The sequence below is a fragment of the Rhipicephalus sanguineus genome, chromosome 3 (genome assembly GCF_013339695.2).
Source record: "Rhipicephalus sanguineus isolate Rsan-2018 chromosome 3, BIME_Rsan_1.4, whole genome shotgun sequence".
Taxonomy (NCBI): domain Eukaryota; kingdom Metazoa; phylum Arthropoda; class Arachnida; order Ixodida; family Ixodidae; genus Rhipicephalus; species Rhipicephalus sanguineus.
This window is the reverse complement of record NC_051178.1, coordinates 33568269-33580396: the sequence shown is the minus strand read 5'-3', so window position 1 is coordinate 33580396 and position 12128 is coordinate 33568269. Positions and strand designations below refer to the sequence as shown.

At 47.4% G+C, this 12128-nt stretch overlaps 1 protein-coding gene across 1 annotated transcript in view; it reads left to right on the top strand.

Annotated features, from left to right (window-relative positions):
• LOC119386538 (uncharacterized) overlaps window positions 1–11928 on the top strand; it is a 75246-nt gene extending 63318 nt beyond the window's left edge. The window contains exons 5-7 of the mRNA XM_037653805.1: window positions 5109–5136; window positions 8004–8252; window positions 11555–11928. Of these exons, the coding sequence (XP_037509733.1) occupies window positions 5109–5136; window positions 8004–8252; window positions 11555–11823 (546 nt within the window). The 3' untranslated portion in view covers window positions 11824–11928. The remainder of the gene's footprint in view (window positions 1–5108; window positions 5137–8003; window positions 8253–11554) is intronic.
• The last annotated feature ends 200 nt before the right edge of the window (window positions 11929–12128 follow it).

Here is a 12128-nt window from a genome sequence, read left to right as displayed (position 1 = left end):
TTAAAGGGCCCCTCACCAGGTGACCTAACGAATTTTAGTTACACATTGCAAGTTGTGGCGAGCCCAATAAAGAGCATTATGCCGCAAGAATTTTTCTAATCGGTCGGTTAGAAGCTGAGAAAAACAATAATTTGTAGCGGCGCGAAACCATGATGCGAGGAGGCGAGCTGCAAACCCTCGCCGCTCGCCCCGCGTAGCCTTCGCAAGCCAAATCCCTTCCCTGCCCTCTTCGGCACGCGAGCGGATGGATCACATAACGCATACGCATGAACACGTCATACGCACAGAATGTCACGAGCGCATGACGCGCCCGAACCAGCCCGAGCCCCCGAAACGCGAGCGGTGTTGTGGCGGCGTTCTTTGCGCTTCATCTCTGCAAGTTATGCCGAATGCGCCCTCGCCGATCACTTGGCTTTCAACCTATTACTGAGCACGAAAGCTGCAACATTTGTACGGACGCGAGACTAGCGGTGTGCCGCATGAACATCTAGTTAGACGCGGGAGGATAAATGAGCCTAATGAGCGCTGGAACGCAGTAGAAAATTAGTTTCGTTGTAAAGGGTGGCGTCTGCACGATGCGCAAAGCGCGAGAACACGAACGCGTGCGAAACGGAGGTAGATTAGTCTCGAATCTCGCTGCGATTCGCAGTAAAAATTAAAAAAAGAAAACGCACACGTTCCGTTTGTGTGTTTTATTATTGCTCTCAAGTTTTATTCATCCATTCAAGCAGCAAATTACAAAAACTACGCGTCGTGTCAAATAATTATCGCAGTGTCACGTGCTACTGTTAGCGACGTCAGAGCACACTCGTCTACTTAGAGGAGCGACGCCACAGCACTACCATCTACGTAGGGCCATTCTCTCATGCACGTCATCCCCTCATTCTCTGGGCGCGCGGCCGCGAGAAGAAGGGCAAGCGGCGTTCAGCTTGAAATTTGACCCATTTCCGCGGCGCGTAGCGTTGCAAATTTTGGCAGACGTGATCGTGAACGCCCAGTGCATGCATTGCGCTCGTCAGCTCAAAATTGTCAAACCTGGTGAGGGGCCCTTTAATGGGTGCATCCACGTCAAACGGTGCTATAGCTGCCAAACACGAATAGACGTTGTACAAGCTCACATATATCACTACACAATAAGCACTACTTCTATGAAGACACGTTTCACTTTCGTGTTATACGGATTCCTATGACGGAGGGATCAGCCATGTTTTTTTTATTTTTCCTCTTGCTTGGCCTTCACGACGCAGATAAGTTGCAAATAAATAAATAAATAAATAAATAAATAAATAAATAAATAAATAAATAAATAAATAAATAAATTCAGTGCACCTGCATATAGTTTATGTATATGAGATAGAGTTTTTGCCAGATGCAGAGTAATTTTTGGGACATTCACAAGAAACATTAGCGCTGAGGCAGTTTTTCCTTGACGCCGCGGACATAATTTGATTAGAACAGTTTAGATCATACCAGCGCAGCTTCAGACTGGATGATGATGAACAGCCCAGTCATTTTGTTGCGGACCTCTGTTTCTATGTTCACATGTGAACGCGCTGCGCATTAGAATTAGACACTTGCGCATAGCACCAGCGTAGATGGCGGGTAGCGTGAGCAGTGTGCTACCTACAGGTTCTCCAACGTGCACAACTTCGCCACTCTGTATTGGGAGGCGCGCCGCGCGTTGAGTTGGGATGCCTCGATGTGCATCAATGTGCTGGTGGGGGCAGGACGCGCATCCATTGTCTGACACGACAGGAAATCTTCAAAACATTGTGTTTTGTAGTTAAACATTGTAGTTAAGGCGCGCTGCTCAAACATAAAGGAGGACGCACGAAACGAACGCACAGTTTACACAGGATGAGCGCGAACTGTCACAGTTGTAACTTATTTGTGTGTGAGCAGCGCGCTCTTTTCGCAGAAGCGGCCGCTGCAGTGAGCGAAGTGGCCGTCGTGCTCTCTGTAACTTCAACGCAAACTTGCGATAAGACCACAAGACGTACAAACCACCGCGATGACGAGATAAGCACGCCCGCACGAGCGACCACGCCCTGTAGAAGTGTGCGCTCATCGCAACGCATAGGGCGACGACCTTTAAAGCGCGCCCTTCCAGGCTTTCGCGCCATCTCGCTAGTGATAACGAAAGCACGCTGAAGTGCCACGATCTCTGAGTTATTCAAACTTTCGACAGCTTACTTAACTTTCCCTTGTAGTGTAAACTTGCACCTTGCGAGATTTGTATCGCAAGAATGAGCAGTAATCATCACCGTATCGCGAAAGAGCGGGTACGCGGTGGGCGCAGAAAAAGGCGATCCTCGGCCGCAGAGCAAGAGAGTCCTTGCCGTGACGTCACATAGCTGCGACTGCCGCGCCGCCAGTGTTCGTTCTCGGGGATAATAGCTGCTATCCACCGCTCACAGCTGGCAAACTTGGTTGGCTGCGAGCCTGGTGGTGGAACGCAATAAATATCGTTAGCCATCTTGCAAGTGTCAATGCACTGTCAGCGTGAAATCATAGATCGAATAAGCCATACGACATTTGCAGCAGGTGACATTTTTCGTCGCAGGGGCCAATTGGGCTCCTTTGTTCCAATATATGGCTTTTAACCCTTGCAGACTCCACCTATGAAGAACTGTCTATCGATGCAACGTTACTTCAAGGCGCTCAGTAGTGTAATTGCAACAAAAATAATGTCATATTATGTTAATTTGTGTGTGTTATAGTAACTAATCCCAATTAAGTTGTAATTAAATATTTGTTTATCCTGAACCCTTTGATGCTCTGTTTGAGCATAAATGGAATGAAATCTCAGGCTAGAGATATAGTGCAAGTTCATTTTTGGTTATGTCCACTTTGAGAAAAGAAAAATTGTACTTTTCGCATGATTCGCAGGAAGCTGCACGTCGAACTACTCGTCGAACGTGGTGGTGCCTTCAGCAGAGTGATCATATGCAAAAGTACACTGCAAAATGAAGTTAAATGAAGAAAAATTGATTATGCAGGTGGTTCAATTCATCCAAAGCTCGATATGTCTGGCTCTTTTTCAGCCCCTAGTCGATAGAAATAACAGACACAAGTGGTGTACACAATTGTGTACAAAGCGTTGGGTTGTCACACATAGATGTCTTCCTGCACGCGCTGCTCATAATTTATTCCTGGTGCCTTCCAAAGATTCACGATCAAGCATGATTCAAAGGTGTAGCAACCATGCCCGCCTAATTCACAATGTAGTTGTTTTGTGACCACCGCCGCGACTTATGAACAGCGGATCTGCTGAAGCCGAGCACCGGCCCGTGACACGTCAACAGAAATGATCCTCATCACGAACCGGCACGCGCTCTTTGCATCCTCTTCTTCATCTTCGTCCTCTCCTACTTCTCTCCCAGAACACGTGCGCCCATTTCTCCGGCGTGGCCTGTAATAACTCTGATGGGTGAGAGAACAAGTAGAGAGAGAAAGAATGAATGAAAGGCTGAATGAAAAGAAGAGAGAGAAGGAAATTCTTGGCGAACAGAAATCTTCGCGAGGTGCGATTCGAACCCGCGTAACGACGACGCGTAGGCGATCGTGTTAAGCACTCCGCTATCCAAGCACGCTAGCGGAGCGTAGCATAGCTTATTCCTGTGTGTATAGTTTCGATGGCCGTGCTTTGTTTTGCGCTGTCTATCATCGCATGGCATCGCCTTGTATAGTGTAGTATACCAAGGGGTTTGGAAAGAGAAGTGAGGGTAAGGAGGAGAGATGTGAAATTGAGTTGGACGGGAAAGGGGATGGGAGAGAGTGAAGCACATTACAGAAACAAAGAAAGGGAAATAGAGAAAAAGAAAAGACAGAGAGAGAGAGAATGAAACAAAGAGTCAAACAAAGACATAGACAAGAGATAGCTTTGTATATAGAAAGAAAAAGAAACAGAAAACAACACATAAACAAAGAAAGCCGCTCAGCTCCGCTCTTCCTTCATGCTTACGTAGAGATCTGCTGTAGTGCTCTGCTATGTTGCGGGTTTGTGCCGGTAAGCAGGAGAGTGAGAATTATTAAGGCGAAAGCCTTAAGTGTTGCATCAAACGCGAAATTTGACCATCGGCGTCGGCGTCCCGCGGCGTCGGGGACGGCTGATGCAAAAAATCATCATGTGATGACGGCACCATGTGACGTCATCATGACGTCACAGATCGCTAAAGTTTGTGACGCCATCATGACGTCACACATTTTAGCATTACGTCACATGATGCCGTCATCACGTGACATCGTAGCTTGGCCACAAGTGGGCAGGTCACGGAGGCAGTGCAAAACTATAGGTGAGGTGCCTCCGACCCCGGAGGCAATGCAAAACCGCGCAAGACTTGGGACGTTAAGCCCCAGATATTGTTATAAACCAAGCTAGGTGCGCGAAGCTTTCGGAGGGTGGCGGGGCAGGATCAATACGTCGACTGAAAAGAAGAAGATGGCTTGAGCCTTCGAGTTGCCTCTAGTAAAGCATAAAGGACCCTGTGAGTTTATCATGACTTTACCGTGCTCTGGGCGAAGTGGGGAGGTGAGGTTGTAGATGATGCCGTGTACAGCTGGCAAAGTTTTGCTGTTGTGACGCATGCGCGGCAACAGCGCAGTGATGCCACAGGTGACGTTACGGCGTGCACCAGCCGGTCCGGGTGCAAGGTTCCCTCTAGCCTCTTCAGTGCTTCACTAGCCTACGTGCATTGGGCGATATCTTCACGCTGTTGCTTCACGCTGTTGGGCGATATCTTCACGCTGTTGTTAAGACTCCGCAAGATCTTTGGTAATGCTATAGCAGTAGGTAGTTGGCTCGCTCACTTATCACGCGCATGGACAGCCCCTCAATGCGTATGAAAGGATGCTACAAATTTGGGTTCAACGTAAACGTCGTTGTTTCGATGTAATTCGAATATTTGTGCAGTATGAACCAACTAACTCCTATTTCCATAGAATTACGCTTCTGTTATGCGATAGCAAGAATTGCGCACTCACTGTCATTTGGTCACTATAGGGCTTGACGCGAAAGTTCAGTGTGCTCACCTGTGCAGCGCTCTAAATGCTATTAATTAAAGGCCAGTATGGCGATGACCTACCTTCTGTTTTCTTTTTCTTTGCAGAATCGATACAAGGACACGCTGTACAATGGTAAGTGCTCAAGTTCTTCTGAGGTTTGTAAACTCATTTACGTTGCAAAGAGGTCTGCCGACCAGATTTTGGCAGCGTTTCGATTGTGGGGAGAGAGCGTAATAGAATGTAAAGAGAAATAAGCGAAGCTTTCCATATCAACAAGTTCGAAGCTAAGTTATGTGTGAGTGAATCAGGTCCATCTCACCGGTAGCGACTTTCAATTTACGTCAAAACTGTGTCGCCTCGTATTGCACGTATCGGTTAGAAAAAAAAGGGATTGGGGCGGATTAGTTTGTAACTTTGCATGCTTAGTGCATTTGCTTTATTACACATGTGCGGAGGTGCTCTAGAGAATAACGCTTTTATTAAACATCAGTTTTTAAGTCCAGCCGTTCTTCAGTGCGTTTCTCGTCATGTGCTCGCGTCATAGCCTGCTGGAACCCTTCACACTGTTGCTTTTGCTTCTGTTTTCTCTGCTGAGAAAGTTGCGCCGGCTACTTTCATATACCAAGAATGATACGTCACGCAGATACCTCTTATGTTGCTCCTCATATGGAGGCACCGGGCGCGCAGCGTTAGTGGAACGAAAGGCACGCGATACAGGTGAAGATTAATAAGAAGAATGGTTCAGGTGCCGCACGAAACGCAAGAAATGACTGTCGGCGTCAACATGAACGCTCCAAAAAAGTCACATGACCCAAATGAGCTTGAAATGACATCACAGATCGCCAAATTTGCAACTTTAACATGACGTCAGGCGGTCACGTCTTCACATGAGAACGTCGCTTGGTCCAATGTGCGTTGTAAGGACTGGGGTTCGGCGAGTCTGCTTGAAGTTAGTTCGCTCCCATCGTTCTTACAAGTACGACGGGGGACGCCCACCAGCTAGTGGAGGCTTGGATTACGCCGCCGTCAAGCACCTGCTTCGCTTGACAGCGTATCAACTCTTGTTCTTACGACACTCGGTCGGTGTGCTGTCCTACTAGCCGGCCTGTATATTCCGTTATAATGCGGCGCTGCACGATCGGGGTCTGTTTATTTTTGAAGTGGACGCAAAACAGTAGCTAAACACGCGTAAAATACTGCGTATTTTATCTTTCTGCGCCCACCCCCCGCGGTAGTCTAGTGTATTACGGTAGTCTAGTCGACGGAATCCCGGCAGCGGCTGCCGCATTCTGATGGAATCTAAACGATAGAGGCCGGTCTACTTATATTTAGGTGAACGTTCAACCCCACTACAAGAACACTATAGATGGTTTAAATTTCCAGAGCGCTCCACCACGGCGTCCCTCGCAATCATATTGTGGCTTTGGGACGCAAAACCCTAACAATCATTATAATTTATATCATTCTCCGCCCATTCACATCGATTTTACTGGCCATCACATATTCACCTTTGACAGATGCGAAAATCGCAGCAATTGTAGAACATGCTCTGTTACCAGTGGCTTCGAAATTAGTGACTGCCATTCGTTTGACCAGGTGTTGGTTGTCGCTGCTTAAATTCGTGATGAAGAGCTCAGCTATCCTGCGTTTCAGTTGAATGGTGCCGTGAGCAACGCAGCCTTTCCGAGCCAAGAGTGCCAACACGCGTGCTTCGGTGATACCACTACTGCTGTTATTGCAGGCGCTCTACACAGTTACGAACATACTGCTTCACGGCGGAAGTGTGATGCCGTGGTCGACAATGAAAGTTCTGTTCTCTGCGTATTGGTCTCTTTTGGTCAGGGGGCATGGTAGCGAGAAAACGTTATGAGCTGCTCTTGAAGATTAAAAAATCAAAGTCCCTTTCTCAAATAAAGATGGCTGAACGCGAAGCTTTCTCCCGTGCAAATTGAATCATAGTCCAATGGCAGCAACCACGCAACGAATATGTAATTTGATTGATTCTTTAGGATTGTATTTTTCGGGCGTTGAAGTTGAATGCACGCATATGCACACACGTTTGCTCTGTGTAGCGTCTGCTGGCGTGGCAGCCCGCGCATGTTCTTTCGTCGCGTGTGCGATAGATGGCGCGACGCGCGATGCAAATATGGCGATGCGCATGGAATTCGCTGTGTTCTGGTCTACAGTCTTATAGTGTTTAAAGTTTCATAATACTGTGCTAAAATATCATTTTCTAAACTTGGTGTGACAATCTTGAAGCATGCAATATTATGCTCGTGGCTTGCACTTAAAGGGCTAAGCAGTTTCATACTGCTGCAAGTGGGAAATGAAAATGGCACCTTTAAAAGCGCCCTGCACCGAAATTGTACCCGCTGTCTTTTACATTGAAACGTTTTATTTTATCGTCCTGAGATCGTTACAAAAATAGTTTTGGAGATGGACACAAGCAAACAAAAGTTCATGAACTCATAAATTCAAAGTAAAAGCAAACGACAGAAATTGGCGTACCCTTCACTTACCCAATGACGCGTCAGTCTGGTTTGTCTGTTTCCAATCAAAACGCGGCTGTCCATGTTTGGAGCTTATCCTTTTCGATGAACTGTTAGTACTCGATGAGTTTAATGTGAGCAGGCTACAAAAAACTTGATGTATTATGATGCAGCGTGCAGGCTTGTGCAGAGGAAAAGCAATAAAGGAAAGAAGCAAGCGCAAGATTACGCTGTGTTAGCAGTGTCGCTCTTTGTGTTTGACCTCCTGTGTTAGTGTATTTTTATGTTTTTATAATATTTTATGTTCTTTCATTCTCATTTTTATTTTCCTGCTTATTTGCTTTTAATTTCATTTATTTGTTTATTAATTTTTATTACGCAGTTCCTAGCTGTAAGCGCACAGTTGTGTTAAGTCCATAAATGCATTGTAGATTTGAGAGAGCCCAGCCCTAGCACAGGCGTATAAGGGACGCAGTGCGGCATTATCCTCCGTAACTGTCTCCTTCACAGAGACCGGCACGGGTGTCAACTATGCGTACAAGAAGAAGACACAGCAAAGTTCTACGTACGAGCTGTACGGTATCCAGTACACGTCGGACAAGGCGGTGGACGGGTCGCACAACACGGACGGCCTGAAGCCGCCCTACTTCGCCCACACACTCGACTCCTACTGGAACGAGCTGTTTCCGTGGTGGATGGTGGACCTGTCCGAGGATATCACCGTCACCGGCATACGCATACGCAACCGCAAGGAGTGGGGTACCATCTCTTTCTTTCTATGGGGCACAAATGACAAGCGAGCATGTTCGCCGACACACAGTCATAGTGTGGGCGAGCACATGTGACTGATATGTCCAATTCTGCTCATCACACACAAAAAAGAAGCCTTACTATTGGGGATTGACTGGCGCCAGTTTCCATAAGTAGAAGCTGTTTTGACGAAGGCAAGTTGCGGGTGAAATAAGAGTAGAGTCAAACCCTACTATCCGCAAATTGAATTATCCTTTATATCAAACTATTTTAGAACAGGACAATGCTCTAACGTCAATGCACAGCAAAATTTACGGCTACATCGAATAAAAATAGCCCAAACACTACGCACTTCCAACGTCGGGCACTGCGAACCACCTTCAGAAGCTTCCTTTCTCTCACAAGAACTTGGATTTCCTTCACACACTTTCCCGCATGTATTTCGGAGTGTGAGCCGTGATTTTAACTAGGAAGGTGCCGTACGGAGCGAGTGGACCTTACTGCGCGCCATCACACGCTTTGTCCCTCGATGACTCGTCGTCGCGCCCATGGGCTCGTCGTGCGTGGTTGCCGATTTCTTACCCGTGACTCTCCGCTGCCTTTGTTAACAAAAAAAAAAAAACCCATACCCTACAATGGGAGAACCTGGCTGTTCTCCGCAAGTCTGGCGATAATCACCACAGTCTAACGAAGAGACAAGAGGTCCGACGTCTCCGCTGCGTACAGCATCCCTAGAAGCACAGTCGGCACTACTGACGGTCGACAAGCACGACTAGAACTTGCCGGCGCCCGGCGTGTGCAGATCTTGAAGCGCTGTTCACATCCATCTCTTCTGCATAGCATATAACCCGCACTCAAAACCGCGGGAAAATAAAAAGTAAAAAAATGTCCGCGTATTGCCGTGAACCCGCCTTCCTTGCAATATAATAAAGCAGTGCCGGGAAGCCGACATGCGCAACGAAATTTTAACCGAAACTATGGCAAGTTCTTTAAATGCTTTATATCAAACTAATTACAGATTTATTCGTGTTCGATAATGCGGGTTTGACTGTACACTCACGAAAACAGTCCCAATACGTCCATAGATATCCCTGCACTAGACCTAAAATCCTTCCTCAAAAGAAAGCTCAGGGCCTTTTGGCAGAGCATATGGGTTACGCACACAGAAAATAAGCTACACGTTATAAAGCCGCACCTTGGTAATTGGACGCCAGTATCAAAGTCACGCCGCACAGAAGTAACACTTACAAGGCTAAGGACAGAACACACGCGTAGTACACACTCATACCTACTGTCCGGCGGCGATCCACCTTTGTGTGCGAGATGTGGTGAAGCACTAACCGTGCTTCACATTTTAATGCAGTGTAAAGAATTAGACACGCTTAGAAAACAACACTTTCCATTACCCTACCGACAACAAATATAATTTCACCCATTAATGTTCATCGGTAGGGAACCGGTCTTTAAACATGAGTCACTTTTCGCGTTTTTGAAAGAAGTCTATAGCTTTCGCGTCATATACGCAGGCACTTCGTAGCACGACCTTTCAAAAGAGGTTGTTGCTGCGGTAGCTACATTAGAGAAAGCACCTGCGTCCCTGCCTTTGGCCTCAAAGGCTTTGAGGAGGCATTCGTGCTATTCTCCCATATTTCACTCGTAGATATCATGCTCACTTGTAGTTCATTCCACACCCATAGATCACATTACATATCACTGCCATAATTTTATACTCTACACACACGTTTTACACATCTACATAGCGCGTTAATTTAGGCCTGTATACATACATAATGCACCCTGTCATCGTAATCATTTGTCATCGCTAACAGCACATCAAATACAAGCCCCTCGTTGGCCACCCATGGCCCTTGCGCCACAAAACCCCTCTAATCATCAATAAAAGCGCACACTCACCGTTAAGAAGCGCACGTTGTCCGTGTCCGCAACTCCATGAATGTGGCCCCTCCAAGCATAGGCGTGCGCACAGGGGGGGCAGGGGGGGCGGCCGCCCCCCTAATCACTTAAGATCGGGGGCGCAAAATCTGCCCCGTACATTGACCCTACGAGTCGCCTAAGAGGGGGGGGGGGCGCAAAATCTGCCCCATACATTGACTTAATAGGGTCAGGGGCGCTGCGATGAACCTTTGCCCCCCATAATGGGGAAACCTGCGCACGCCTATGCCTCCAAGCGTCACTTCCAACACAGAGCCTCGGCGCACAATATGGCGTGACCGCAACCGAATATGCGCAAGTTATCTCTACGCAAAACTGCAAATTACAAGACACGCAACACACTCAAAGAGACAAGGTAGACAGAGAGAGGTGGCGCATTCGCCGAGTCGCCGCCGTCGCGCCAAATACGAGCCGCGCGCCACGGAACACAGGATCGGCGCCGAACACCAGCCACGTGATATAGTATATAACGTATACGGCGCCCACTTAATCGTGGATACCTTCATGAGAGTCATTCCGCTCTTGGAGAAAAGTTAACCCTCCATTTTTGATTCCACCTTACAAAAAGGGCCAAATTAAGAATCGAATTTCTTCGATTGGATGTGGTGACCATATTTTGAGTCTTTTCTTTTTTCTAAGAGAGTGGCTTCGGTGTCTGGGTGCGCCGCAAAGCACTCAAGCAGTGCTTTTGTTGTTCAAAATGGCTAAGTTGCGCTATGTCTCGTGGTTTGCGGTGACGTTCCGGTTTTGAAGGTCGCAGTATTTTCTGCCCATAAATGCAACGGTCCACGTCGAGGAACACAAGCTCGTGTGACCCCATGCCCCCTATGGACCTGTCATGTAGGCGTGCAGTAGGCGCCTTAAGTCATTACGTATAGAGCTCCATTGGGAAAATACATCAAGTACCGGGCCGACTGCGCAGGCAGTTTGGCGACGTAATTGATTTCTCCTCAGAATAACAGAGAGCTGAGCTAGTTGATAAGTATTCATTCTAAAAAGGCAGGGCGTGCGAACACGGACACAAGACACGGACACGCGGCGAACACACGGACACACGGCGTTTGTGGAGTCCTGACTTCTTTCTTGTGTCCGTGTTTGCACGCCCTGCCTTTTCTCCTCAGATAGCAAAATGCATTGCAGAATAGAAGTTTTGAAGTTTTCATATCTCTCTTGTAGACATGACAGACATGCAGCGAAGAGAACACAAAGGCAGTATGTCTATATCAAGCGCTCTCTGTTTAAGCAAGGTGTTTACAAAGCCTGGATAATGCGTCAACCAAGGCTTTTCGCTCGCCTAATTTTCCCGCACAATTTATTTTGAGGGCTCCACATACATAAACCCCTATGTCTATATGCAGGAGACAGGCTGCACGACTTCGACGTGCGCGTGGGTCCGTTACCCATCACAGCTGAATACAACGACGTGCCGTTCAAAGGAAACACGCGCTGCCACTACCACGAGAAGGGCGGTATCGAAGACGAAGCGCTGGTGTTCCTCGAGTGCAAGCCGTGCCCCGTCAGAGGCCGCTACGTCAGTATACAGATCACCCAGAACTGCACAGATTGCCAAGAGCCGCTAAAGAACGTCCTGCAGCTCGCTGAGGTCGAGGTGTTCGGCCTGCCGTAAATTTCCTACAAGACTTGCTCTCAGGGCCGTGGTTGTTTGACATTACTTCATCCATTGCGCATGCGCGTTTCTGTGCATGTTTTGATGTTGCTTGAGTTCGTTGAAAATAAACCAGTGGATAAAAGAGCCTGTTTGTGCGTACTTCTGTTATACATGTGCGCAGTGTTGTAACGTAGAAGATATAAACGCTTACCATGCTATTACTAGTAAACTCAACATACAGTTTTATCAAATAAAATGCTGAGCTGCCATAGCCATCAGTCATTCCACGTGGCTGACGAACGCACTATAAGAGAGACAGCAAA